At 46.6% G+C, this 25,909-nt stretch overlaps 1 protein-coding gene across 4 annotated transcripts; it reads right to left on the bottom strand.

The window, feature by feature from the left end:
• Window positions 1-363: 363 nt before the first annotated feature.
• ABCA5 (ATP binding cassette subfamily A member 5) lies at window positions 364-24,675 on the bottom strand. Of its 4 annotated transcripts, none has more exons than XM_015879944.2 (39): window positions 24,533-24,668; window positions 23,020-23,133; window positions 22,067-22,271; window positions 21,058-21,219; window positions 20,730-20,827; window positions 19,838-20,067; window positions 18,772-18,913; window positions 18,384-18,572; window positions 18,034-18,181; window positions 17,564-17,732; window positions 16,138-16,196; window positions 15,611-15,721; window positions 15,268-15,443; window positions 14,905-15,024; window positions 14,550-14,688; window positions 14,184-14,274; window positions 13,863-14,002; window positions 12,457-12,576; window positions 11,453-11,654; window positions 11,048-11,217; window positions 10,186-10,319; window positions 8,978-9,115; window positions 8,657-8,770; window positions 8,209-8,379; window positions 7,925-8,038; window positions 7,664-7,801; window positions 7,465-7,539; window positions 7,258-7,349; window positions 6,805-6,925; window positions 6,604-6,721; window positions 6,402-6,493; window positions 6,070-6,245; window positions 5,512-5,587; window positions 5,336-5,430; window positions 4,915-5,034; window positions 4,620-4,769; window positions 4,087-4,166; window positions 3,781-3,836; window positions 364-3,233 (listed from the first exon to the last, which is right to left on the bottom strand). In XM_015879944.2, exons 2-39 carry the CDS (start codon window positions 23,122-23,124, stop codon window positions 3,126-3,128), a joined length of 4,944 nt encoding a protein of 1,647 aa, XP_015735430.1. In that variant the 5' UTR covers window positions 23,125-23,133; window positions 24,533-24,668; the 3' UTR covers window positions 364-3,125. The 4 variants fall into 4 exon arrangements, with proteins under 4 accessions (XP_015735430.1, XP_015735429.1, XP_015735431.1 ...); XM_015879943.1 differs by having other exon boundaries at window positions 3,126-3,233; window positions 24,543-24,675; XM_015879945.2 differs by having other exon boundaries at window positions 3,126-3,233; window positions 21,058-21,216.
• Window positions 24,676-25,909: the final 1,234 nt, after the last annotated feature.

The raw sequence follows: 25,909 nt of genomic DNA, 5'->3' as shown, positions 1-25,909 counted from the left end.
GAAGAGAAATAAAAATGGCACGCTGCCCTCAAGCCACCACTAAACACAAATTATTGTGAAAACAGAGAACTTGGGCTAAATCTGAATTAACAAATGTGGGGTTACTTGCTACATGCACACCCCCCCTCTCATTCCATCATGTCCTTAGCCGATCCCAGGGGGCTGGTGATGGGCTACTTTCATCATCTCCTCCTCCTCCCACCCACTGAGTCTCTCAGGCACGGATCCAAGCAGAGCAGTGAGGTGCTCCTGTTGGCAGGGTGAATTTTCAATGGGTGCACCAGTACACATGTTGGTAATGCATGGGTCTGGCTGTGAGATACAACACTGCTGCAGGCTGTGTGATCAGACAAACGTAGGCAATTAACAATCCGATCCATCTTTATTTGGGTAGTACTTTCTGCTGGAAAAGGGAAACCCTCAGCTTTACAAACAGAATCTTAATGGTTAAGTAGAGAAAAAAAACCAACAAAGTATGAATTTAACCACAAATGATTCAAATGCCCGACTCCAACATCAGGAGCATCACGGACACATCACGTGCAGAGCTGTTACCTTCTGTTTTCTGCTGCCAGGATGCTGAATATTGGCTACGTTACAGACTTCACTCATTTTTAATGAGCGTTTATTTTTTAATCAGGACTTTTTTTGGTACACATTAAATCCCTCCATGTAAAAATACATTCTTATAACAACACCCAAAATAAAGGCATCTCCAAAGTTTTGGAGCTAATTATCATCACACAACCCTATAAAGTGGCACCATTGATACACCCAAAGACACAAGGTGAGCCTGAATCCTGCCCTATGTCACCACCCAGCTGTTCCACTTTCCACAGCACCAACTGAGCATGGACAGGAGAGCTGGGATTTGGAATGTCACCAGTAACAGCTCAACAAAGGGACTTGCATATGCAGGAACAAAGGTTTAGCCTACAGAGTAATTCTAGTTGTATTCTATGGTTTAGTTTTGCATATTTTTCCTTGTTCTGGCAATTACAGAAACCATATGACACGTTGGAAGACTTCTGACAACAGCACACGTTGAGAAATGTTTGAGGATGACAATATATGCCACGTTGAAACACAACACCACCACCAAGAAGATCCCACCCAAACACATGGGTCACTCAATGAGCCCAATTCTGATGTGTGGAGCAGCACCAACACATCACCACCAAGAAGATCCCCCAATGGTAACTCAATGAGCCCGATTTTTTGTAGGTGGAGCTGTACAAACACGGTGCCACCACCACCAAGGTTACACCAAACATGAGGAGCACCAAGCTGAGGAAACTCAGATGCTAACAAAGTTTGTGTAGGGCCTACTTTATAGGTCAGACAACATGGAACTATTTGAAATAAGGTGATGTTACCCAGACAGAAGTATTATTGTATAGAACTATTTTACAGCCTATTAACTCTAAGTGAAAGAGAATAAAGGGAATAAAGCTATCAAGGCTAACAGCTCAGAACTGCACCTTTGTTACATGAAGGGAATGTGTTAGGCTGCAGGATGGATGTGCAGAGGACAGTTGGCAAACACCATGTACAAAGAGATGAGGAAATGTGGGTTTGGGGACACTTATCTTGGACATACATGGACAGCAAAGGGCTGTGAGACACAAACATGAACCCACCTGCAGTGCAGCTGTGGGGATGCTTTCAAGGACCCAACCACAAGGCAAACTCTACACTCTTACATGCAGTCTACGGGTACAAAGGAGGAAGTAAAAGTTGTACATGGAATTCACAACTCCCCACGTTGGTTAGATACATTTCCATGGGGACAAAGGAAAACAGATCTGGGTTAATGTGATGATAAACCACTGTGACAGACTTCATACAACAGCTGGGATGCAACGATCTGCCTGAATCCCTACATTTCTGAATATTAAGACAAACAAAAGGCCTTTTCTAACCTTAAAGTGAAGATACACAAGTGATATGAGTTATGAAGACAAGGCTTTGATAGAAACGCATCGCTATGTTTGCCCATTGCAGAACACAATGAACTGCTAACCTTCAATTTCACTTACAAAACTAAAAAAGTGATGATAGCTCTGTGTAGAAAATAATATATTTTAAACATATATTTGTTGCATCTTAAGATAAAGGATAATGTCATTCTCTTTGTAGTGCTTTGATGCAAAATAAAGGCACTATTCTTACTTGTGAAGTCGTGAGTTGGGATCTTATTTTTTGGGTTTATTAGGGTGACTGCAAAGCTGATGCACCAGGAGGAAGCACAGCATGCTGAGCATGCCACTGTGTTACCCACTGCGACCAACAACAAAGACAGATGAGGGAACAGTGCTGCATGTGCTTATCCACTGCCAAGAAGGAACACATCTCCAGGAACAGCTGGCAGGGTACATGTCATCACACCCCCAAGAAAAGGAATTAGACAGCTTTGAACAAAGATAAGAAATACATTTCTGCAAATCCCATAACTACACAGCTATGCCTTTGTATTTTTACCAAGCTGGGGAAAAAAGCATCCACTTCTGCAGACTTACTGAACCCTACAGCGCATGCATTACACACACTGGTGCTGCCATACAGGCAGCATGCAGCAGTCACATCTGCCAGTTCGCAGTAGGAAGGAACACAAGAGCTGATGAGTGCTGTGTCCTATCTGCAAACGAGCAGCTCCAGGTTGGCTGGACAATAAACTGAGCCTGCAGTGCACTTCAAGAACCCCTCTGCACTGAACATGACTATGCTGGAGTGATTTATGCCCTCCTCTTTTAGGTATTTGTGCCTTCCAAGTGGGGGCGAGGATGCATCAGCAGCAGGAGCATGGTGCAGCAGGAAAGGATGCTCTGGGGATGGTGCTGCCCTGATGCAGGGTTCCACAAGGCCATCCCAACCTGCCATGCTAAACCACCAGCCCCAGGGGACCAGTGGCTGTCCCAGTAGCATCTCCTTCCTCCGTGCAAACCAGGAACCAACCGGCAGAGCAGGAATTTCCCAGCAGCCAGGATACAGAGGGGATCCTCACCGCCTGCTCCACAGTTGCAGCACACCTTGGGTATCAATGCTCAGCATTCCTGAACGCCATCCTCTTCCTGCTCTGTCCCAGCACCGAAGCTCCTCCAGCACTGCAATGTTGGGATCACTGTTCAGAACACCACCCGGTCCTCCTGTGTCCGGTCCCACCACAGCGTGCTGTTCAGTGTGCCAAAGCTGCCCTCCTCCTCCTCCTGCTCCTTGGCCAGCTCCACAAAGACCTTGAATTAGAAACCATGGAATTATAGAATCATTAAGGTTGGAAAAGATCTCCAAAATCCCTAAGCCAAACCCCAGCCCATCCCACTGACCCCAGCCCTCAGAGCCACATCCCCACAGTTCAGATGCTCCTCTAGGAACGGTGACTCCTTCACTCCCTGGGCAGCTGTACCACTGCATCACCACTCTTTTGGAGAAGAAATTGTTCCTAATATCCAACCTGAACCTCCCACAGTGCAACTTAAGGCCATTACCTCTCATCCTATCACAGGATCACACAGAATCTCACAAAATCATTACTGTTGGAAAAGACAAGACTGCTTAGATCATCAAATCCAACCATCAACCCCTATGATTCCATGATGCTATGCCTGAACAAACTTAGCCACAAGACAATCTGCACAAATACAGAACATACTGCTGCAGGTTTGAGTGGAAAACTTTAATATTTGGTGCTTTTTTTCCAGCCCTAGTAAAACCAACCAGAAAACCAGCAGGGCCACAGCACGGTGTGGTCACATCTATGGAACACTGTCTGATCTAACATACCTGTTCCAGTGTTGCCTGAGAAAAGCTGTACTCCTCAATGTTAAAGGCATATTTCACTGTTAAAAGAGAGTGAGAAAACACATTTAGGAACGCTTTGCTATCTGAGGAAATTGGATCTAAAGTGTTTTAAAGCTTTACACGCTTATTTCTGGCTTCACAATAGCGTATATAATAGCAGAGAAAAAATACATTCAGTGGATTTTAAAGGGAAATGTGAAAGTGCTTTTTCACAGTGAATGAAGGCACACGAACAGCTGTGGGACACAGAAAGATATCCAAGGAGGGATGTGGTGAGTGCTCATTTACCTTCTTCCAGCTTGGAAAAACAATGTGAAAGCGACTGTACGTCTTCTCTAGGGATTTTATATGCCAAGATAGAAGCAAAGCTGAAAGAAACAAACAAAGCAAAATCAGCTTCAGGTGAAACAAAGCAAAAATACCAATATCCAAGGGAATGGACTTAAAGTCATTTTCTGAAGCCTACTCCACACCTTTCGTTGGGTCATCACCACACAGGACAACAGGGCTGTTCCACCCTCCCACCATGAGTTTCCAGCTAAGGGCAGGGACTCGGTGACTCAGAATTTACCGTTCCCAGAGAAGGAAGCTGTCAGGTTATGCAGAAATGTGAATGTGCATCTGCTGTGCCAGCACCAGCCAGCAGCGCAGGACCGTGGCTTTGCTGACTTGCAATACGCTTGTTCTGTTTTTAAAGCTATGTGTGGGTATTTTCTGCAAACATTCATATTACAGCATTCCTTACTCAATAGGAAGAAGCTATTGTGAAATTGGAGGCTTACACAAACGTGAGCGCTTTTTGCCTATCTGTTCAGCGTTACCTTTCCTGACGGTTTGCATTCGGGAAGATGTGCAGGATCTGCCTCTGCAGGTACTCCACCTGCTGTACATCTGCTGTGTCCTTCAGTTTCATTTCCAAGAAGTACCCTCTGCCAAATTTACTCTTCAGGTGTTGAACGGTTCCTATACACCTGCAGAGATGCATCACGACATACTCAAATTCAGAAGGAATGAAAATAGAACAAAAAGCTGACCACCTGGTCAATGGATGAAGGGATGAAGGGATGAAGGGATGAATCCATCAGCCCCCAGCAGCCCACCCTGTGAAGCAGTTACCTGAGCTGCCCGGCCACCAGGATGGCCACGCGATCACACACCGCATCTGCCTCCTCCATGTAGTGTGTGGTCAGGATGGCTGCCCGCTCCTTGTTTTTGAAGGCTGCTCGGATGGCCCGCCTGCAAAACAGCAAAGGGTAAAGCAGGTAAAGCAGGACGTGACTCAAAGGAGCAGCAAAACCATCTTCATGTGACTTCTCACGCTGCATGTGAGATGTTGGGAAGATGCTATAAGGGAATCAGCAAATAGAGCTGCTGTAAAAGAAAAATGTATTCAACTTTTGCTTCCTGCTGGTTTCTGCAGTCCTTCAGCTGTTGTGGTTAAAGGCACCTGAATGTCAGTGCTTGGCAGCAATGCAGGCTAGCTGTCCCAGCACACACTGGTGCTGGTATGAGGGTTGCTTTCCTGCTGGGCACTCACCACATGCGCTGCTTGGCCTTGGGGTCCATTCCGGTGGAGGGCTCATCCAGCAGTGTGACACGAGGGCTGCCCAGCATGCTCAGGGCAAAGCAGAGCTGAGGGGGAGGAAAGGAAAGAGTGAGGACATAGCACCCCCTGCCAGCAGCCCTGTGGCAGCCCTGGGAGCTCTCCTATACCTTCCGCTTCAGCCCCACTCCCAACTTCTTTGTCGTCTTCTGCAGGTGGTCCTTAAAATCCAGGGCACTTGAGATGCTGAGGAAGGAAAAGAGATGAGAATCCCACATAAAGAGGTGTATGATGGGTCAGCTTTTTCTCCCATCACACACCATACCTTCACAGATCCATGTAAAGAACTCAGTTACACATATTTATAAGAAACAAAGCGAAGCAATGTGCAGCATGGGAGCTGGGCACTTTCATGTCCATGGGGAGCCTGAGGCAAGAACCAGACATGACTCTGGGCCCTGGGCATGCTGTGTTGCAGCTCCTGCCAAGGATGCCCCCAAGACTTCAGGAATTAAAACAAACAAACAAACCCAACAAAACAAATATCAACTGAATTTTGTGTGGCTGAATCTTCATCTCCTAAGCCACAAAATAACACTTTGCTGAATTGGCTAAAGTGATCCCATCATCAACTTGAGTGAAAAAAGAAATAAAATGCGTTATGTAAAGTGGAAAAAACCCCCATCCACCAGCTATAACCTCCAAGGTGTCTATAATAAACCACTCACCATTTTATCGCTTGCTTAATGTCAGCCTGACTCATTCCTTTGATAGCACCATAAATTTCAAAGTGCTCCTGCAGGGTGATATCTGGCCAGAGCGGGTTGGTTTGAGGACAGTACCCCACAAATTGAACGGAGTCATCTTCACTGTTCCCTCCAGGAGAGCAGCCTCCCATCAGGACCTGCACAAGAAACATAGAAGTTGACAACACTGTAAGCTTTAGAACTGGCTTTTTTTGTGTGTTAACATATTACAAATGACAACCAAGAAGACCAGTATTAATAAAACAAATGCAACATGGATTCATTTTCTGTTAATGTCTTTAGAAAGGTTCTACCTGCCCACCGGTTGGCTCAACTTCTCCAACAAGCATGTTAATCAGTGTGCTTTTCCCAGCTCCATTGGGTCCCAACAACCCCAGGATTTCTCCTAAAGATGGAACAACACAAAACGTTGCCTATGAGATCAGATCAATTAATTAAAACATACAAAAAAAAACAACAACAACCCACCCAAAACCTCAACAGTTCAACTCAAACCTTTCCTGACGCAGAGAGAGACGTGTTTCGTGGCCACTTTCTTTATTCTCCTCCCCAGAAGGAATTCCCTCCTCTCATCGTACTCTTTGTGTAGGCTGCTGACCAGGATTGCTGGCACCTGAGGACAGACAGAAGAGCCCACCAGGTCTGTAGAACGATGGGTTTGGTATTTGAGATGCCCTTGTCAGGGCATGCTGTTACCTCCTCACTGTTGGGGTTACTCAATGCTTCCTTCACCCGCAGCCTCTCCGCCCGCACATCCTCATCTTCATTGCTTGGAGCATCGGGCAGCTTCCAGGACTTTGCTCTTTTAGAGCATTTCCTAAGGGGAAGAAAACACCGGGATGTCAGCATTCAGGTGAAAAGTTCTGCATTCAACAACTCCTTATTTCTATATAGGCCACCATTAAGATTCCTAGCTTTGCACAAAGATGGCTTAAAAAGAAATAGAAAAAAATATATATTTCTGCGCTTTACCAACCAGGTTTTAGACAAATGATGTTACAATAAATTCTAAAGACATTTGGGATGGGATACAACATAACTATTTCATCTCCTGCTATAACCCCTATAGCAATAGCAACAACCAGTGCCATTTTAAAGAACACCTCCTTTGGAATGCTCCTTAAAAGTCAACTCAACAGAGAAACCCACCTGAAGAATGGGTCCTCTCTGATGGTCCTCCCTCCGCTCTTCAACTCGAAGCACCGAAGAAGGAAGAGCCACACGATGCACTGTAAATAGGGCTGAAACACATGGGTCCAGACCATTAGAGCACAGGGTAGTATGGTTAGGTCATAGTTAGGTCTCAGTAAGAGTCTCCAATTCTCTACAGGAAATATGGCAAATAATCACACTTACAGCTATAACTGCTACCAGGAGCCTATCCCATGGGTCATAGTATTCCCCTCTCTTCTGTTTGCCTGTCCATGAGACCTGATAATGATAAAAAACACGCTTAAGTAAGAAATTACCTACCAGAGACTACACATCCCACACCACACTTTGCTCTCAGCTCAGCCATTTACAAGTGCTCCATGCATTTCCTCTGTGCCCTTACCTTAATGAAACAGATCAGACAGCCAATGAGGGGATAGATGGGAACGAAGGTACAGAAGACACAATGCAGGGCAGTGGTCACTGTGTCAAAGTCCAGGAAAAAGGCAACTTCGGTGACAACCATACATAGCAAAGCTGTCTGTACAAGAAGAGAAAAGGGGGAAAAAAGGCATTTCCATTCAATTCCAAGTCTCAAGGGATAAGTTGCCTAATTTATTTATTTATTCTTAAATTCCTACTTCACCAAAGCTGAGTTACTCACCACTGAGTATATAAATGACCAGAACTCTTTTGTGTTTTGGACTTTCTTAAACGTGAAGGAGACCACATAGGTGAACAGCACGACTGATGGAACATAGCCAATGAGGCAAAAAAGCTACAAAGACAAGAGAGATCCCTTAAATATCCTAAAAATCAATTCTTTTTCCAGAGATGGAAGTGAGTTTGGTGCAGGTGTGTTGATGCCTTTGCACCAGGAGCTTTGATCATGGATTTTCTGTGGACACTAAATGCACACCCACATGCGCTATGCCCCCCAATACTCACCACAGCCATGAACTTGCCAGCGTAGAAGTAAATGCCGTAGTGGAAAGCAAAGAGGCTGCCCAGCATCAGGATGAGGATGGAGAAGAACAGTGGGAGGTCAACGAGGGCCTGGCCAGCCCAGTATGCTGATGGGTAGAGCCCTGCTATCTGCAGCTGTGTGTACGCCCTGAGCTGTAGTGGGGAAAGGAAAACCCACACTGCTCATCTCTGGTGCATGAGTGGGATTCCCAATTTTCACTACAAAACATCACCTGGACATGAGATCAGAGCGTACTGCCCATTTACCATTCCATTCCCATGGAGGCACAGGGCTTTTGGAAATCTGCTCTCCCCAATGCCAACAGCACCAGAGCTGTGCTGCTCCTTGTGCCTTGCAAGGCACTATCTAAAACACTTCCCAAGGAACCCCAATGCTGTGAAGATCTTGTGATCTTCATACTTAGTTTACCTTACGGTTTTCTGCGTTCTCCATGGCAAAGTAGGGTGGCATGCCAGTCACAATGATCCCCAACAGCACAGCTTCGAAATAGATCTCTAGCTTGAAAACGGTGTCTGGAAGATCCTGAAACACAAAGGGAATTTCTTCAGTACTAGACCATTTTTGGGTCAAAAAAAATAAAGACAGATAAATCCACAGTATACACTTACGATTGGAACATGACTGCAAGCACTGAAATGCACAGCCTGCATTATTCTAACACTGCTTTAGTACCAGCCCTGCTGCAGCTGATACACACCTGGATGAAGGGGTTGGTTTGGGTTGGCTCACCTGGACAAAGGGGTGGCTCCAGACCTGGATGGTCTCGGTGACGTTTAGAGCACGCAGAAGGAGGTTGCTAATGATGTTCATCAAAACTGGCACCGAGTGCACCATGGTACTGTTGAAGATGATTGTATAAATGTAGTTCTGGAAAGAGAAGTATTTGTTACATTCATTATTCTGCACGAAGGGTAACAACACCGTGAGAGGGCTCTCCTATGGGGTTAATTAAACCTGAACAACAATAAAAATCTCTGCATGACAGAGGATGCTCTGCAGGAAGCTGCGTGCTGCTCAGGGTGGTTGGAGCACAAACTCATTCAGTAAAACAATCATGCTCACAGAGAACAAATGATTTGGAATCAATTCCCAAAACATTTTATGCAACTGTTACACCGTGACAAATGACGTCCCAGCCAATTACAGTCTGATAAACAAAACACATAAGGATCTGCATTCATAACTTCTTGCTAATGCATCTGAAAAACAGACAAGGAACAATTTATGTTAGCTAAAGCCTGCAGTGACAGCGCTAATAACAGTTGCAAGGAATTAAAAAGGGAACGTGAGACAGAGCTGGCACGTTGCAAAGCATTTCCATTGCTGGAGATGAAGTACAACCCCAGTGTTAAAATTGCTCTCAGCTCCTTCAGTGACCGCACTGAAATGAATGCACACAGCCCAAGATACTCATTTTTCTTTACACAGGAGAATGCCATGGAATTATAACTCTGTCAGACAGCGTAATTCAGCCAGTGCAAGTGAAAAATAAACCCATCCGCCAGGTCTGTCACAAAGTAAAACATTTCTCTTGGCTTTCAGCGTGTTTGTGAGGGAAAAGGGCGAACAGAAGTTTTATTAATCTACCATAATTATTATTATGAAAGAACACTTATTTTGATCGTATTTCCATCCTGTTAACACAAGTCCTTCCTGCAGTCCTCTTGCATAAGTGCTATTGTATGACATTATTTGATTATATAATCGAACACTCCAGACTATTTTTATTTTTTAGTTTTCAATTTGACCTCCTTGCTGACAACAACCCACAGCTTCAATGCACAGAGCTCTCTGCGGATACTCAAAGAGCAGAGATGAAATTTCAACCCCATCACCTCCAGTGAGTGATCAGCATCCACCCCATCAGGTATAGAGCCAAGAAGTCAGAGCTGGGCAGAGCAAGGCTGTGTGTCCGACCGCCTGTCTGCCCATCTCACCTGTTGGGATTCGAGGTCGTACACATTCAATCCCGCACTGTGGGGTGCAGCTGAAATATAATCGCTGCCATTGAACATCTCCAGCAGCACATTCATGTTGCCAAGAGAGCGGACAACGTCATCGATATCCGACTCTGTAAGAGATGGGAAAACATGCTCAAGGCTGCACCCTTTAACACAGAATTAGTGCTGCATTTTCACAACCCTATGATGAGCAACAGCATTCATTACACCTGATGACCAAAAAGAAATCTGTGTTGTTCTGAGCACCACAAATGGTTTTATTTGTGCATCCTGCTCAGCAGCCCTCCTAGGAGCACAAAAGACATTCTGGTTGTATTATTCAATCCAGCTGTACCAGCTGAAGGTGACAGCAGGAAGCAGTGTGCATCACCAGGATACTCAGTGCTTCAGAGAACGAGCCAGCAGATGGAAATTGGTGGCACTTTGATATGGTATCTGGATGACTACAGAACTGCACTGACTACAAAGTCCCAAATTATCAAAGATGTGTTTATTTCTACCGCCTGCACTGCTGCTACCCCACCGTTAAACATTAACTTGATACAGAAAGTAATGTTATGAAGTGCTCTGTAGCAGGACTTGAATGAACCCAAATGTTCTCCTGCCCAACTCCTTCACATTGGTCACCTCTGTTCCCTCAGACACAGTGAGCACAGCACTACCAGGGGTGACATGAGGATCTCCAAACCAACCCTAAAAGACCACTCAGGATTCTCCCTCCACCACAAATCGCCATAGAAACTCATTTGAATTCATATTAAGGAAACATATCCTGAACTTGATATTTGCCCCTTCTACCCTCCTCCCCATCCCACACTCCTCTCCTGCCCCATCCCACCTGTGGAGTTCTGCAGCAGCAGCCGGCTCCTATACTTGTGGTGCTCCTCCCCAGGCTTCAGCAGGTACAGCTCTGGGGAGAGCCTGAGTGGAGCAAGCGAATGTTTGATGTAGTGGTGTGTCAGAAAGAACAGAATTTGAACGACGAGAAAAATCAGAAAAAGCAACAACCTGAAAGAAAGAAAAGGTCTGGTCTTACTAAAGCTCAGCAAATGTGTGCCTAGGATATGAACACGTTAGTTAAAGCAGCATCATACCAACATGCAGCTACTTGATGGTACTGGACAGCCTTATATTTCTTACAGCCATATCTGAACATGAACAAACTGCATCCTGCCATTTCTCTGGCGTGATTCAAACAGGTTTTGGGGAATCTGTGTACGGACCACAAGGCCCTGATACTCACATCACTCTGACACATTTGTTCTCACGCTTGAGGCTGAGGAAGTGAAGCTTGGCTATGGTGGAAACCTGCTTCTTCCACAGGGCTGTGTTGCTCTGTGGGGCTGACCTGGCCTCTGGCAGCATCAGCAGGCTCTGCTCCATGTCATCCTGTGAGCTCATGTCTGCCTCCTCCTGAGCCTGCTGGGAACTGAATACGCTGTAATCTGTGATGGAAGAGAGGGACGTGGTACCAGGAGGGCAGACAGAGCTGCATGACTTGAAGAAGCTCATGGGCCATTGAGTCTTTGCCATCACTACTGAGAAATCATCTGCTCCCACCCCAGGCTTGGGGTAGCACCAAGACACTACACACCTTAAAGATCTGAACCCCAATGACACCACTATACCCCAAAGCTTTGAACTGCACACAGACCAGATGCTGAAAGCTGCTGATGCAAATTTCCATCTTAGGAAGAACAAAACAAGCAGCCTACAAACGCTCAGATGATGCAGACTTGGCCTGGTTTCATTCCATCAGCCTAGGTGTGCAGTACCTGCATTATTCAGCACACCCAGCTGCTGAACCTCCCTCACACCCACGTAGAAGGCTGGAGATGAACTTTATGTTGCGCCTTTACGATTTCCCCAAAGTTCCATTACGCAAATAAAGCACTTTAAAAAAACAACAACAAAAAAAGGTAGACATAAAAAGCTCAACTACGTAGCAGGGAAGTTTGATATAAGTAAACTGGATGGAAAATTCATCACAGAGGTGACCCAATCCTCCCAGAACCTCTCCCCACCCGGCTCACTGCTTTTATGTGTTTCTCTCCTTGCATATTTCATACACTTGGGACAATGTGAGATCCAAGCTGCCCTGTGCTGCTGGACACAGCCCTCTATAGGGGGGATGTTTAATCCCTGCCTCAGAAGCAAGCCTCCTCTGAGCAGCCATAGGGCATGGACACCGCTCCACTAACACAAGGAAAACAAGGGGTATTAGGAATGTGCCATGCACCGTCCCACCTGCTTGGTCAATCTCTGCTTCAACTTCCAGCTTCAGGTAGACATCCTCCAGAGTCGTCATGGAAACACCATAAGAAATTACACCCAGATGGGAATGGGTGTCAAGGTCGGAGAACAAGCCTGGAGGCAAGAGGGGGCACACTGCTTGCTGGAGGGCACAATGGACTCATGCTCCCGGCTGATCCTCCAGCAAGCTGGGATAATTCACATCCCTAAGGAATCCTGTGTAAACGTGGCTGCTTCTCCTCAAAGGAAATGGTCATGGCATGAGAACTACAGTGTACAGGCTCATTTTAGCATAACTGCATGGTCAGGTATGGAAGACACAGCGTGTGCCTTAAGGGAAGCACATCAGCATCCCAAAGCCCAGCGTTGGCCAACACGTGAGATGGGAAGAGCTCCTGGACACCCCCCAGTGCTCAGCAGGCCTCCCCAGCTGCACAGCCTGACCTCAGCTACTTCAAATAAATCAGTTTAGTCATGCACAAAGGTGCCTGCTTTATAAAAGCACACCCAGTGACTGCTAAAGGTAGAGGCAATCAATTATTAACCAGTTAAGTGCAATGGGAAAAGAGCATTTATGAAATGTGAGCAGCATTCACATCAGTATTGATCCCCCCCTTGGCATTTCATAGCGTGAGAAGGACACGTTGTTTCTTCCATCTCCTGCTGGAGATGGACAAGGAACATCGTGTGCAATTAAACTCAGATAATTGCTGCCATCTAGTGAAACCAACGCATTTGTTTCCTGCTCTCTCCCTCACCAGCAAATGTCAGCGTGAGGACAGGACGCTCCTTGCGGCTCACAACAAGGGGATCCTTGTGGGACTTTTTGGCATCACAGCCATGTCCTGCAGCAACAGAACGCTTCTGCTGGACACAGAGCTGTGCAACAATGGAGTCTTATATTTCTGCTGCAAGCAGTTCACCAGAATTTGCTCTTGGTACCTCCTAACGTACCACAGTCCCTTGAAGAATGCAAGAGAGCCCTCACCTGCTGAAAACTAAAGCAATTTAGTATTGAAAGGGAGCTTACAAATGAGATGGAGACCAACCTTTTACACAGGCAGACAGTGACAGGACAAGGGGGAATGGTCTTAGGCTAAAAGAGGGAAGATTTAGGCTAGACATGAGAGCTGTGGGTGTCCCATCCCTGGAGGTGCCCACGGTCACAGATAGGGCTCTGGGCAGCCTGAGCTGGTGTGGGCATCACTACCCTGAGCATGGGTGGAACTGGATGGGTTTTAAGGTCCCTTCCAACCCAGCCATTCTGTGACTTTAAGAAAAACCTCACTGCCTGATCTTCAGACAAAAAAAAAACAAATGCAGAAATGACAATTTGATAAGCACTGCAAGCTACACCCATTCCTGCTGGATTTCTCTTCTACAACCACCCCACACAATACCTGCAAACTTGTCCATGTCCCGGAGAGGCAGCGTGTAGACAAGCTGCTGGGTGTTCTCTTGGATCAGGCTGGCTGCAGGGATGTGCTGCCTGATCAGTGATGTCGTGGCTTCCGTGTTGCAGTAGGCATCAATATGCATGCTACAGAAATGCATAAAAAATTGGCTGTTAAAAGCTAGCTTTCCTCCTTACACCTGTATCAGGAATAGCAGCCTGAGGAACACTGAGCATTCAGAATGAAGATTAAAGGATGTTTTTGGGGGTGGGGTTCTCTCTTATTGATAGGTGATACCATGAAGCAGATAACACACAAAAGAAGTACCTCAAGCGGTAGCCAATTCCCCATTTGCTCTTCAGAAAGAGAGAAGATCCAAGGCATTTCAACATCCCTTGAGAAATCACAGCTTTACGATCTAGAAATCATAAGTAAGAAGGATAATAACAATAATCACAGAATCATTAAGGTTAGAAAAGACTGCTAAAATCACCAAGTCCAATCCCAGCCCATCCCTACCATGCCCCATAACCACATCCCTCAATGCTACATCTCCCTTTTTCTTGAGAAACTCCAGGGATGGTGATTCTACCACTTCCCTGGGCACATTATCAACACTAATAATAAGTGAAGAAGAATGAAAAAGGCCCTTTGAACCAGAAGACTGCCAAGTGGCTCCAAAACTCAACTCACCAGCAAGGATGTCTGCCTCGTCCATGAAGTGAGTGCTGAAAACCGTCACACAATTTGCCTTTCTGTTCTTCAGGAGGTTCCAGACAATGTGCCGTGAGCATGGATCCATACCTGCTGTCGGCTCATCCAGCAGCAAAACCTTTGTGCAAAAGGAGAAAGACTCAATAAGTCCTGCCTCAGCAACAGACCGGGGCTCTTTGGTCTACAGCTTCTAATTAGCTGCCCAAAGCACATGGGAAACATGGCAGCACTTCCCAGCTCTGTATTTCATAAAGAGACCAAACTTGCAGCTTCTGCCCCTACCAAATGGTTTGACAACCTCATGCATGAAGGCTGAACAACTGGAAACCCTCACCTTTGGGTTCCCAAGAACAGCAATGCCAACCGACAGCCTCCGCTTCTGTCCCCCGCTGAGTTTCTTGGCTTGGTTATCTCGGATGGGCTGCATCTCCAAATCCAGCAACACCTTCTGCACCTTCACACACAGGAAACAGATTCATTGCTTAAAATATGAGAAACAGGCTTTTAAAAACTAGTTTACAATATTTAGCACTCAAATTAATACCAGGATTTAAATGTTTTGTGTGTGCTTTAGGCTGCTAGGAAAAAACAAGTGGGTCATCATTGGACTAGACAGTCTCAAGCGCTCTCTTCCAACCCCAAGGTTCTGCAGTTCTGTGATAGAACGTAACACTGGGGGGGGGTACAAGTGACTTACCTCCTGTATCAAGTCATTCTGAGGTATTCCTTTAATGGCAGCGAAGAGGGAGAGATTCTCCTCTACTGTCAAGATGTCGAAGTGGATGTCAGACTGTGGGCACACGCCTGCGATGCGCCGCACTTCGAGCATCTCGTCGATTTCAGAGACTCTGTGCCCATAGACAGAGACAAACCCTACAAAAGCCCACAGCAGACCATAGAAGATGTTTGTTATTTTAAAGCCAGACAGAATGCAGGCACAGGGAGTCAAAAAAAAAAAGGGGGAAAGAGTAGACTTGGAGACATTATACACAGAAGTAATCAGGGGGTGAATGGTTTTAGAAGCAAAGCTCCTGGCTCACCATCTGTCGGGGGACACAGCCCACAGAGGATGTTCATCAGTGTTGTCTTCCCAGTGCCACTGTGCCCCAGCAGAGCTGTGATCTGCCCCTCGTAGATGTCAAAGGACAGGTCTGGCCAGGAGGAGGACATAGAAAGCAGAGGTTGGTGATGCATTCACAGCACCTGGAGCCAGGTGAATTCAAATACTGCCATATGGGGTATGCATTTATGCTGTGCTGGGTGGAACCTCCTGGCTTCATTACAGCTTTGTGCCACAGGGAAACAAGGTGAGAGGATGGGGAGATGGGGCAGGGGGTAGCTGTAACCTTAACAAAGGCAGAGGGATCACCAGAATGGCCTTGGTGACCCATGTTAACAACCAAGCAGTGAGAGAGGACACGTACAGCACATCTGGCACTCATGCTCCGAGTCCCACCCCACTGAAAGAAACCAAAAAGCACAAACTTAAAGACAAAAAGAGCACTCAGCAACACAGCTATTGCTCTTCTGCACCTGGTAAGCAGCTTAACAGCTAAAGGGTTCTTACTTCTGAGAGCCTCCACAGTTTCCCCTTTTTTCCTGAATGTTTTCTGAACACAGCTGATTCTGAAAGAAGACACGGCATTGTATAAGCTGGTTTAAGATTGGTGCATGTCATTTTGAATGATCAACACTGCGTAACAGCCATGCTGAAGTGGCACAAAAACAGGCCTAAGAGCCACAGAGGAAAGGCAAGGGATGGGACATCTCAGCCCAGAACTTCACCCATCTCCACCCTGCCATCAGAAAGCTTTTCTTGTCCCCTTACGCATTTCCTATGAAGGAAGATAAAATTATTTCTATCTGTATCTCTTTCATATGGCGGATTAAGGCACCAGAGGCCAGAGAATGGCACTGAGCAGCAACTTCACAAGCTGACAGCAGGTTGAACAGATGCTTGTAGAAAAGAAGTATGAGTACAACAGGCTCCAAAGACATGATTTCTGAGGGCTCTTCAACAAAACGAGCCAAAAGGAAGTATTTTTCTTGCCAAGAAAGGTGAAAATGTTCCTTCCAGCCCCACTGCTTCTCAAACAGATTAAAAACACAACAAAACACCAACAAACCCCTCAAGTTTAACTGGAAGCAAGATGTGAGAAATGGACACCTAGATAAAGAGGTTGGGGAGGAAACAATAGACATATAGAATGAGGTGGGAAAGACCACAAAGTGCAAAGATGACAAGGCAGTGAGAATATGATGGAGAGCTGGCAAAAGGACACGATGGAAAGAGTGCAGCAAGGATGAGAAAGGTAAAAAATGACCACAGTGTCCTTATGGGAATGTGGTGATTAGAAGTGGATCCCTCCAACTATGGCAGACACCCAAAGAGACAGGGCTCAATTTGAGACAGCACAGTCAGCCAACGAAAGCAAAGAGAGACCTCAGCTCACATGGGGCCATGTGGATGGACAATGCTGAAAACAAGGACTAGGGGAAAGATTTGACACCTAGGTGCAAGACAGTAGGCAATGGCAAAACAAAGAGTGAACAATGTGAGCACACACCTCTGTTTTCCAGTTTTGTTTCACTTCCTGCATAGGACAGCTGGGTAACACCACCACAAGGCTCCCCTCTGGCCTGCAAAGAGCACAGGGGCCCTTGCACAAACCTAAAGCTCAGCCCAAGCCTTACCAGAAAACAGCCCCTCCCAGCAGAGAGGACATTTTGGCATCTGTAATACTCTGGTGGGACAGAAAACCAGCCAGGTTGGGAGCTGAAGGAGCACAGCACACTAACAAAACCTCTCTTTACGCCCAGTGATTTGCCCTTGGACAGCTTCCATTTAGCTGACGGTGGGGCTTCACTGAGCATGGGAAGTCGCTGCAATGCATACCATATGCCATTTGAATCAGTGGATTAGAGAAACAGGAAGAATTGTCACGTTTTACACTAAATGTTGAGGGCTCAGGTGATCCAGGCAGGCACTGTACCTGATGGCTTCCTTCCCTTGGAACTCGGATGGCACAGGCTCGACCATCTCACTGCAGCTGAGGTTACCATTGATGCTGCTCTCATACAGTTCCTCGTAATTCTTCCTGCGCTTTGACCAAAATGAGGGCTTCATAAAGAAAAACGACGAGCGGCGCAGTCCAAACTCCCCTGGGTTATAAAGAGAAAAAGAAAACAGTAACATTAAATACAGCTCAGCCTATGGGTTGTGGTTATAAAAGCTAAGAGCTGCCCTGCTGGAAATCTGGGAGCCAGCCCATGTCCTAATTGAGAAGGGATTCTGCAGGCCATGCACACATAATCCACATTTAAGTCATCATTTCCATCACCAAAAGACTCCAAATTCTCCCAGCTTTAAGAGAACACCATCTGGTTCTATCACCTTTCAGCTGGGCATGGGGCTGCAGCAATTCACACCATTAGCACAGCCCAGCTTCCCTCATGCACATACCTGGGATAACCTGATCGAGGTAGACAGCTGCCAGCAGGTAAAATATACTGTCCAGCACCAGTAGAATTAAGGAGATAAAGAGCGGGTAAGGACCATGATTTAGATTTGAAAATGTTGCTCCGTCTTCATAATCTTCTAAATGCATCACCTGGCAACAAACACAGACAGGTGCTGCACACCTGCACTGCACCAGCAATTCTTACTTTGACTTTATTTTTTAATCTTGGTATTAAAAGCACCACGGGGAGTTATGAAGACAGGTGCTTTTCCCCACCATTAGTTTAATTAAAAAATGAAATGATACAGTGATTTCAAACCATCTCTATGGCTCCCAGCAGGAGGATCCCTACCTGCGCGATGCCGATCAGGAAGCTGCATTGGCACAAAGGGCTGAAGAGCCACACGAAGGATTTGGGGAAGTCTTCCAGCAGGACAATGTTCAGCCCCACAAACCCAAAAGCCAGCGTGGCCAGGAACTCAACGATACCCACATGCTTTGACTTCTTAAAGAGAGGCGTCAGCATCAGGGCAAAGAATACCTAAGGATGGATAATAAATAAAAACAAATAGAGATGAACAAAGAAACAGCAGGTACAGAACACCTAAATTGGAAAGATGCTGCTCTGTCCTAAAGAAGTGGCACCTGCTTTAGCAGAGAGAACAGGATGAGGTGGGAAGGAACACAACTGCAGGTGGGCCTGCCAAACTCAGCACTTACAGAGGAGGACCAGTACTTACAGAGGAGACGCCATACAGGAAGAAGAGGAGGAATATCACAAAGGCACTGCTCTGGGGAAAGAGCGAGGAGGCCGTGGCGATCACAGCCATCAGGATGGACATGACAAAGATCAGGCTGGTGTACAGCAGCACCCAGGAAAGCCTATGGGCAAAAAGGGGAGAAAAGCAGGTTGAACGAACCCCCAACCCAAAACATGCAGAAAGACCCAAACCTACATTTCTTCACGTTCCAGGCTGCTGCACCACAGGGGTGCAAGGGCAAAGCAAGAGCCCTTGTGAGCATCCCTGGAGCTGCCTTGAGCACTGCAGCACACTCACTGCACCCCAAAGATGGGCAGCTGGGTGATTCATAATCTTTGTCTTTATTTTTGAACTTGCATAATTAATTTCCTCATTTAACCAGCAGAGGGAAACTGAGCAGTAGGTTTCAATAATTAAAGAATTTCTATTTAAAATTTAACACGCCGGTCATTCCAGTAGCTGGGTGGGTAATAAAACCCTTTCCTTCCCAAAAGCTGCTCTGACCTCAGCTAACAGCTGTGGTTTGTGCACCAGTGGTTAAGAAAAACACACACCCACTTCTCTGAGGTCTTCCAGTGTTTTTTCAGACACTACATTAATGGACCATCCCCACTGCACCCCACGATACCCCAAAGCAGAAACATAGCACACACTGATGGAGACCTGCAATGGGCACCATACCCACGAAGTATCCAGCTCGTCAGGAATGATGTTTGTGACCAAAGATGAACCACAAACAGAGGGGACTGATGTCAGAGAGTGGTATGGGGCAGAATCACAGCAAAAAGCAGCAGGAAAAACAAGCTAGGAAAAACAAGGCAAATCTCAGCCCTTTCTATTGCTGCAGTTATCAGTGTGTTTGAATTAGCACATCCACTGGTGGAAAAAAAAAAACACACCAAAACTGCATTACACTACATGGGACAACTTCCATTCTAGTAAGAAAGCACATTAAAATCTCTTGTTTGGGCTGCTCCCTGCATCACATGAAAATTAAGGAGTTAGATTGGTTTAATTACATGGCAGGGCCATAGTAAATACGTACCAAAAGGCAGTATCGTGAAGTCCCAGTATCTTTAAGAATTCCTTCAGCTTCCTCTCCTTTTCTGCCACAATATGAATGGCCAAATAATACCCAAACGGTGAGAAAGCAATGACGAGGTAAATCAAAATGATGGCACGAGGAAAATTGTCAATCTCCATCACGGCCGCCTCTGCCATCGCTGTGGCCCTCGTCAGCTCGAGCTGCTCCCACACGGACTGGTTGGTCTTCAGCTGCCAGGGAAGGAAGAGCTGGGCTCACACCGTGCCTCACATCCCAGCCCTGCTCCAAGGACAAGGCAGCACTGTTTAATGCTGATGTGCACCGAGTTCGTTTGGATGCAAGGGGGAATGTCTGCATTATTCAGCTGGATAAGAACGTTTCTGCATCAGATGTGGCAATCAAACTAAGCAGTGTGGCAGCTCATTGGATTCAAGCTAGTTTTTGGTGTGGCGTTGTACAGCTTAGAACACAACAATGCAGAAATGCTCAGGAGTTCATGGATCTGCATGGGCAGATAAGATGAGGGGGCTTTACACTGAGCCAGGGGAGGACCAGGTTGGATATTAGGAACAATTTCTTCTCCAGAAGAGCAGTGATGCAGTGGTACAGCTGCCCAGGGACTGGGGGGTCACAGTCCACAGAGGTGCTCCAGAACCATAGGGATGTGGAACAGAGGGATGTGGTTATGGGCACAGTGAGGGTGGGCTGGAGTTGGAGTTGAGAATCTTGCAGGTCTTTCCTAAACTTATTGAGTATATGATGTAGGGATGGTAGCCAGCCCATGGCAGAGGTCGTAACTCACTGGGCTTTAAGGACTTCTCCAACCCCAAACATTCTATGGTTCAATGGTCTGAAACCCAGTGGTAGTATTGCATTATTTCTTTGGACTGACCTGTATAATGGCTGCATCGATGCATGCTTGCAGAGCTGCAAATCCTGAAGTCCAGTATGTGATGGACTCACAACTCATCCTCAAGCTGGAGCAGCTGGCTGCAGAACAGCAAGGCAGTGTGAAAAGCAAGAAGGTGGGCATACAGCAGCCACAGCATCAGTATACAGATAAGGCTGGGCCTTGTAAGAAGTGAAAACAACTTCCAAAAATAAATAAATATACACAAGCACACATGCTTATACACATACACACTCAACATCAGACAAAAGAAAAGACAAAAGGTCTCATTTTCCACTTTATCCCCCACATAATGGCACGCAACATTTACCTCTTGACTCTGTATAAACAGAAGCCATTGCCACCATGTCAGGAAACCTCAGCTGGTAGGACATGGCATCCTTGAACACAATGCCCACGAAGTTGGATGGTTTGGATGCACTGGCCTTTTCCAGGTCCTCTTCACTTAAGTATTCCTCTGTGATGAGGCCTGCTAGATGGAGCAAATTATTGTGTTGATTTACATGCTGGGGTTGCAGGAAGGAAAAGGGTGCAATGCTGCTTATTTTAAAGAAAAGCCATGTTAATCATCAACGTTTTATTTGCTTTGGGATATATATAGAGCTGTATTTTTGTCCTAGCAAAGGAAGCATTTTCCAGACGCTGCAGAAATGGCGCTTGGTACTGAGGTGGGTGAATCAAAGGGAAACATAAGGGCAGAAAGCAGGTGAGGATACCATAATGAAAACACAGGGGTTGTGCTGCTCTCAGCAGTACCTTTGAAGTATGACCACCGCCAGGAAGACAATCAAGGGTACCAAACCAAAAATGCCTCAGAATGGTTAGGGATATGCTATTTTTTTCCTAGATGTGCCCACTGGGCAAAGCACTTAAATATATTTGTGTATGCTTGTCAAAAGAAAAGGTGAGAGCGTTAATTGGAATCATCACTAGAAAAGAGATGCTGTTAGGATAGAAGCACTGGGATAGAAAACTCAGTGTGAACAGTGTGCAGGGCAGCAGCACCTCCTGAACATGCACAGAGTGCCATGGGCAGCTGCAGTTTGCCTTGCAGTGATCCAGGGCTTCTTTGTGCCCTTTGAGAACCTTTTCTGTTGCTATAAACCACTCACTGCTGCCACAGCAGCACGGGAAGCATGTTCAGGAGGCAGTGCCAAAACACGTTTTAATCAAGCAAAAACCGCCCTCACATTCTGTTCTTCATCTGAGATGGGATTTTTTTCCCCCCTTATCATTAGCAACAAGAGCGAGCTGCCTCACTAAACAGAAGCCACAGCAGGAAATAAGCTCAAAGAAGCCAAGTGCTTAGCTCAGAGTACCGTCTTCGAAGTTATCGTAGGCCACCTTCCTCATGATCTCCCTGGCCATCCTGGTGGGTGGTGTGTACCCAACCACCAAGTTCACCAACACGGAGGGGTCCAGCACACCCAAGTTGGAGTTGGGGACCTCGTCGTACCACCGGTGTGGGTGCATCATGCTCATCAGGATCAGCCAGAACAAGAAGAAGAGAGGGAAAAGGACCTCCTGGGGGAAGAAACAAAGGGAAAATGGAAACTCCAAAGAGCTGTTGTGGACACAAGAGTTTGCAGTGGGTTCACAGAATCACTGAGGTTGGAAAAGAACTTTACGATGACCAAGTCCAAACATCAACTCATCCTCCCTCACTCCCAGAGCTCAGACAATGGACTGTGAATGTAACTACTTTACAGTAAAGTTCCCGGAATGTTCTTAATACAACAACAATTTCAATGCCAAATCCTTCCCTGGCACTAAAACAGAATTTTAATGGCATCCACTGGTAACTTGAGGAGCCAATTTAAGGTACAAAGGGAAAATTCTGCATGCTTCAAATATCTGCAAGCTTATGCTAGCTGGAAAGAAACAAAACAAGCCATGAGCCACTGAACAAATAGCCAAGCATTGCATTGATCTCATTCACCTCAAAACTTGTCATATACATCACCCACACACAGAACTGAACATTTACAACAGAAAAACCTTTTGGAGAGGTGTGGTTCTGCTGTAGTGGCCATTTGTGATCACTAGGAAGAGTGCAAATGTTCTGGAAAATGCACTAAGGTTGCCATGCTAATTCAAGTCTATTTCCTGGATAACACCATATGTTCTTAAGATGAATTTCCAGCCCAAGGATTGTGGAATGCCTTTAGAAAAAGCCTTGTTCAAACCAGAACTCAGAGCAGACCCTGAGGCTTCAGAAGTATTGCTGTAAAACAGAGCACTACCCCTCACACTGATGTGCTGCTCTGCTCACCTGGACGCTGCTTTTCTTGGTCCTGCATTTCACCAGGCAGTTCTTGAACAGGAGCGCTTTGGTTTGCCTCCATACCCCTGCTTCCCTCGGAGCATTTGGTGCCATATTTCAAGCCTTAAGAGGGAAAACAAACAGAAAACAAACCGATCTTACGTTCATCTTATTGCACATCAATTGAAACCAATAGTATCTCAGAACACCACTCCCATGCACAGGATGGGAGCTCAGGGCTGGCAGAAGCACTTGGGATGAACAGATACATCACCCATGAGCAGCACCAGCACAACTCACTGTCCCAACTTACCTTTCTATAAGGAAAGACCTTAGGAATTTAACCATACCCCCATGCAAGCAGCCTTAGGTCTCTGGTGCCTGCACCCAGGGAGCAGCTCTGCAGCAGGCCCTGCTTTCTCTGTTATCTCTCAGACAACACACGCTTTCAGCTTCCCATCTCTGCTGTATTTTAATATGTCGACCTATTTTTGGAGCACCGACCTCATCTAACTGAAGAAACACACAAGGTTGCTCAGATGTCAGCACTGTTGCCATCAGCTTTGCTTGAAGCACTCCAGAGGAGCACAGTGCTCGTGCATGGCTCTATGGGAGCATGCAGTGCTGGGAGTGCATTGCACAGCGCTGGGTGCTGATCAGAAGAGGAAGAAGCTGACAACCACTGCATTAAAAGCAGCAAAATCAGCCATTGGTCTCACTTTGCTCATTTTCATGGCAAGCTGATTGGATAGGAATCAATCTCTAAGGCCATTTACTGCTCCTTTAGTTACGTTTTATCCTCTAATACAAATAATTATAATAAAAAACCACAGTAACTCCACGTCTTCGCTTGAACTCTTCCATACTTCCATTCACACCACTTGGGCTGGAGGGAGAAAAATGCTCATTTATCTCTTGGCATTGCAATCTGCCATCCCCCGACGTGCTGCACAGCGCTATGGAGCTGGAGGGGGTGGGGGGACGGAACAGCCCCCAGGGCAAGGAGAAGCAAAGGCATCTCTATTGGAACACAGCACTGCACAGAAGGAAAAGGCTCAGCCCGCAAACATCCCCAGGCGCTGCACTAACAGAAGCAGTTGGAACACGGCTCCTTGCGGGCATCTCAGCCAAAGCAATCCCAGGGTAATCGCTGCTTTCCTAATTAATTGCACGTAGGAAGCGTTAGTGCTTTTTAGAGGGTGAAAAGAACCAGCAGTGCCTCTCAGGAAGGGTCCCCGCAGCTCAAACATCGGCCTGGCAGCGCTCTGATGTCCACACATACAGGCTCAGCCCCGCAGAGCATCGCAGAACCCGCATCCCCTTCTACCCCTCTATACAACAAACACCAAACACACCGCAATAAACAAACACCATTTGCTACACAGAAGCGGCGGACACAGGTGCAAGAAAACTCCTCCTCTTCCTTCCTTTTCTTTTTTCTCCCCTTCCTTTTTTCCCCCCCCATTTAATATATATATATATTTCTTCCTCCTTTCCTCACCTCCCCCTCATTCCGCCTTACCCTTCCGCACCTCGAGGCCGCTCCCCCGGTGTTATCACCGTCTCTCCGTACCTGCGGTACCCAGCGAACCGACCCGGCCCAGCCCGGGGACGCAACGTGGGGCCGGGCAACCCGGAGCTACCGCCCCGGGGAGGAGCTGGAGGAACGGAACCACCCCACAGGGCTGGAGATGGAGCAGGGAGGGAGTTCGGGATAAGGGGTGGAGTTTGTGGGTGGGGGGAGTTTTGATGGGAGGGGGTGGTTGTGCGTGGGGGTGGGGTCTCAGGTGGAGGGGTTGGGGATGGATGGGGTCCTAGATGGGAGGGTTCTTGATAGGAGTATTCGGGATGGGGGTGTTCTCGATAGGCTCTGATGGTGGGAGGGGGGAATCTTGGATGGAGGGGTTTGGATAGGGGGGGTCTAATTGGGGGGTTCTGATTTGAAGAGTTCTGGAGAGGAGATCCTGAATGGGGGGTTGTGGGTGGGGGTCCCCCCTTGGAGCTTCATGGCAGAGTGGGAACCCCCATAACAGCCCCAGTGTTGAGCTCCCTGTCTGCTTCTGGAACTTTCTGTCGTTTTATTGCATGATCAGGAACAGAACAAAAGCACTGAAAATGTCACTCAGAGCAGCAGCTCCCAGCACTGTACCTTTATTTGTGTGCCAGTATGATACTTAGCACAAGGCACAGATTGGAACTACACACCTCTGTATCTCTGCATCTCTGCATGTGCATATTGACATATCGACATACCTTTATATATGTATATCTATACATCTATGCCTTATTGGTGATAAGCTGATATGTCTTGCAAAAGAAGGGAAGGGAAAGGAATGGAAGAGCAATAAATTCAAGTGTTCTATTTAAATAATGCCTGCAGTTTTCTTTAACAAAGAGTGAGTAAATAAAGGGCATCATATCTTGAGCTTCAACAAGAAGAATGAACTTCTTATCATCATCCAATGAGCATCAAACTGCACAGAAGTCTGGAGCTGAGTTCTGGTCACTTTGGTGTTTGTTGTGGTCTCTTTTCATACTTAATTCGAAGTGCTCCTCATTATGTCCTACCTGCAGAGCTCAGAACTGCAGCTCAGGCAATGGGGGGAGGGATTGGCCCAGGGAGTGGTGGGGTCACTGCCCCTGCACTTGGTCCAGACATAGAGATGTGACACTGAGGGATGTGGTCAGTGGGCACAGTGAGGGTGGGCTGGGGTTGGGCTTGGAGAGGTCTTTTCAAACCTCCATGATTCGATGATTCTGTTATTATTTCTTTGGTTATTGATTTGTGAGCATGTTTTGCACACTGGCCTCGGACACTTCTATGTGCTGCAGGTTGTCGTGGGGCACTGACCCCTCTGCACATTGAGTGCCACAGCACTGGATGTAGTGTTCCCCTGTT

This window comes from Coturnix japonica, chromosome 18 (genome assembly GCF_001577835.2).
Source record: "Coturnix japonica isolate 7356 chromosome 18, Coturnix japonica 2.1, whole genome shotgun sequence".
Lineage (NCBI taxonomy): Eukaryota > Metazoa > Chordata > Aves > Galliformes > Phasianidae > Coturnix > Coturnix japonica.
This window is presented reverse-complemented; position numbering and strand designations above follow the sequence as displayed.

What these genes read in the sequence shown, in the direction of transcription:
- ABCA5 (XM_015879943.1), bottom strand. Translation starts at nt 23,124, where the DNA reads ATGGCACCAAATGCTCCGAGGGAAGCAGGGGTATGGAGGCAAACCAAA. An exon ending in TGTTTATACAGAGTCAAGAG is followed by an intron (nt 20,828 to 21,057) that starts GTAAATGTTGCG and finishes GCTGTTCTGCAG; the next exon opens with CCAGCTGCTCCAGCTTGAGG. An exon ending in CTGGCAAGTTCATGGCTGTG is followed by an intron (nt 8,039 to 8,208) that starts GTGAGTATTGGG and finishes TTGTCTTTGTAG; the next exon opens with CTTTTTTGCCTCATTGGCTA.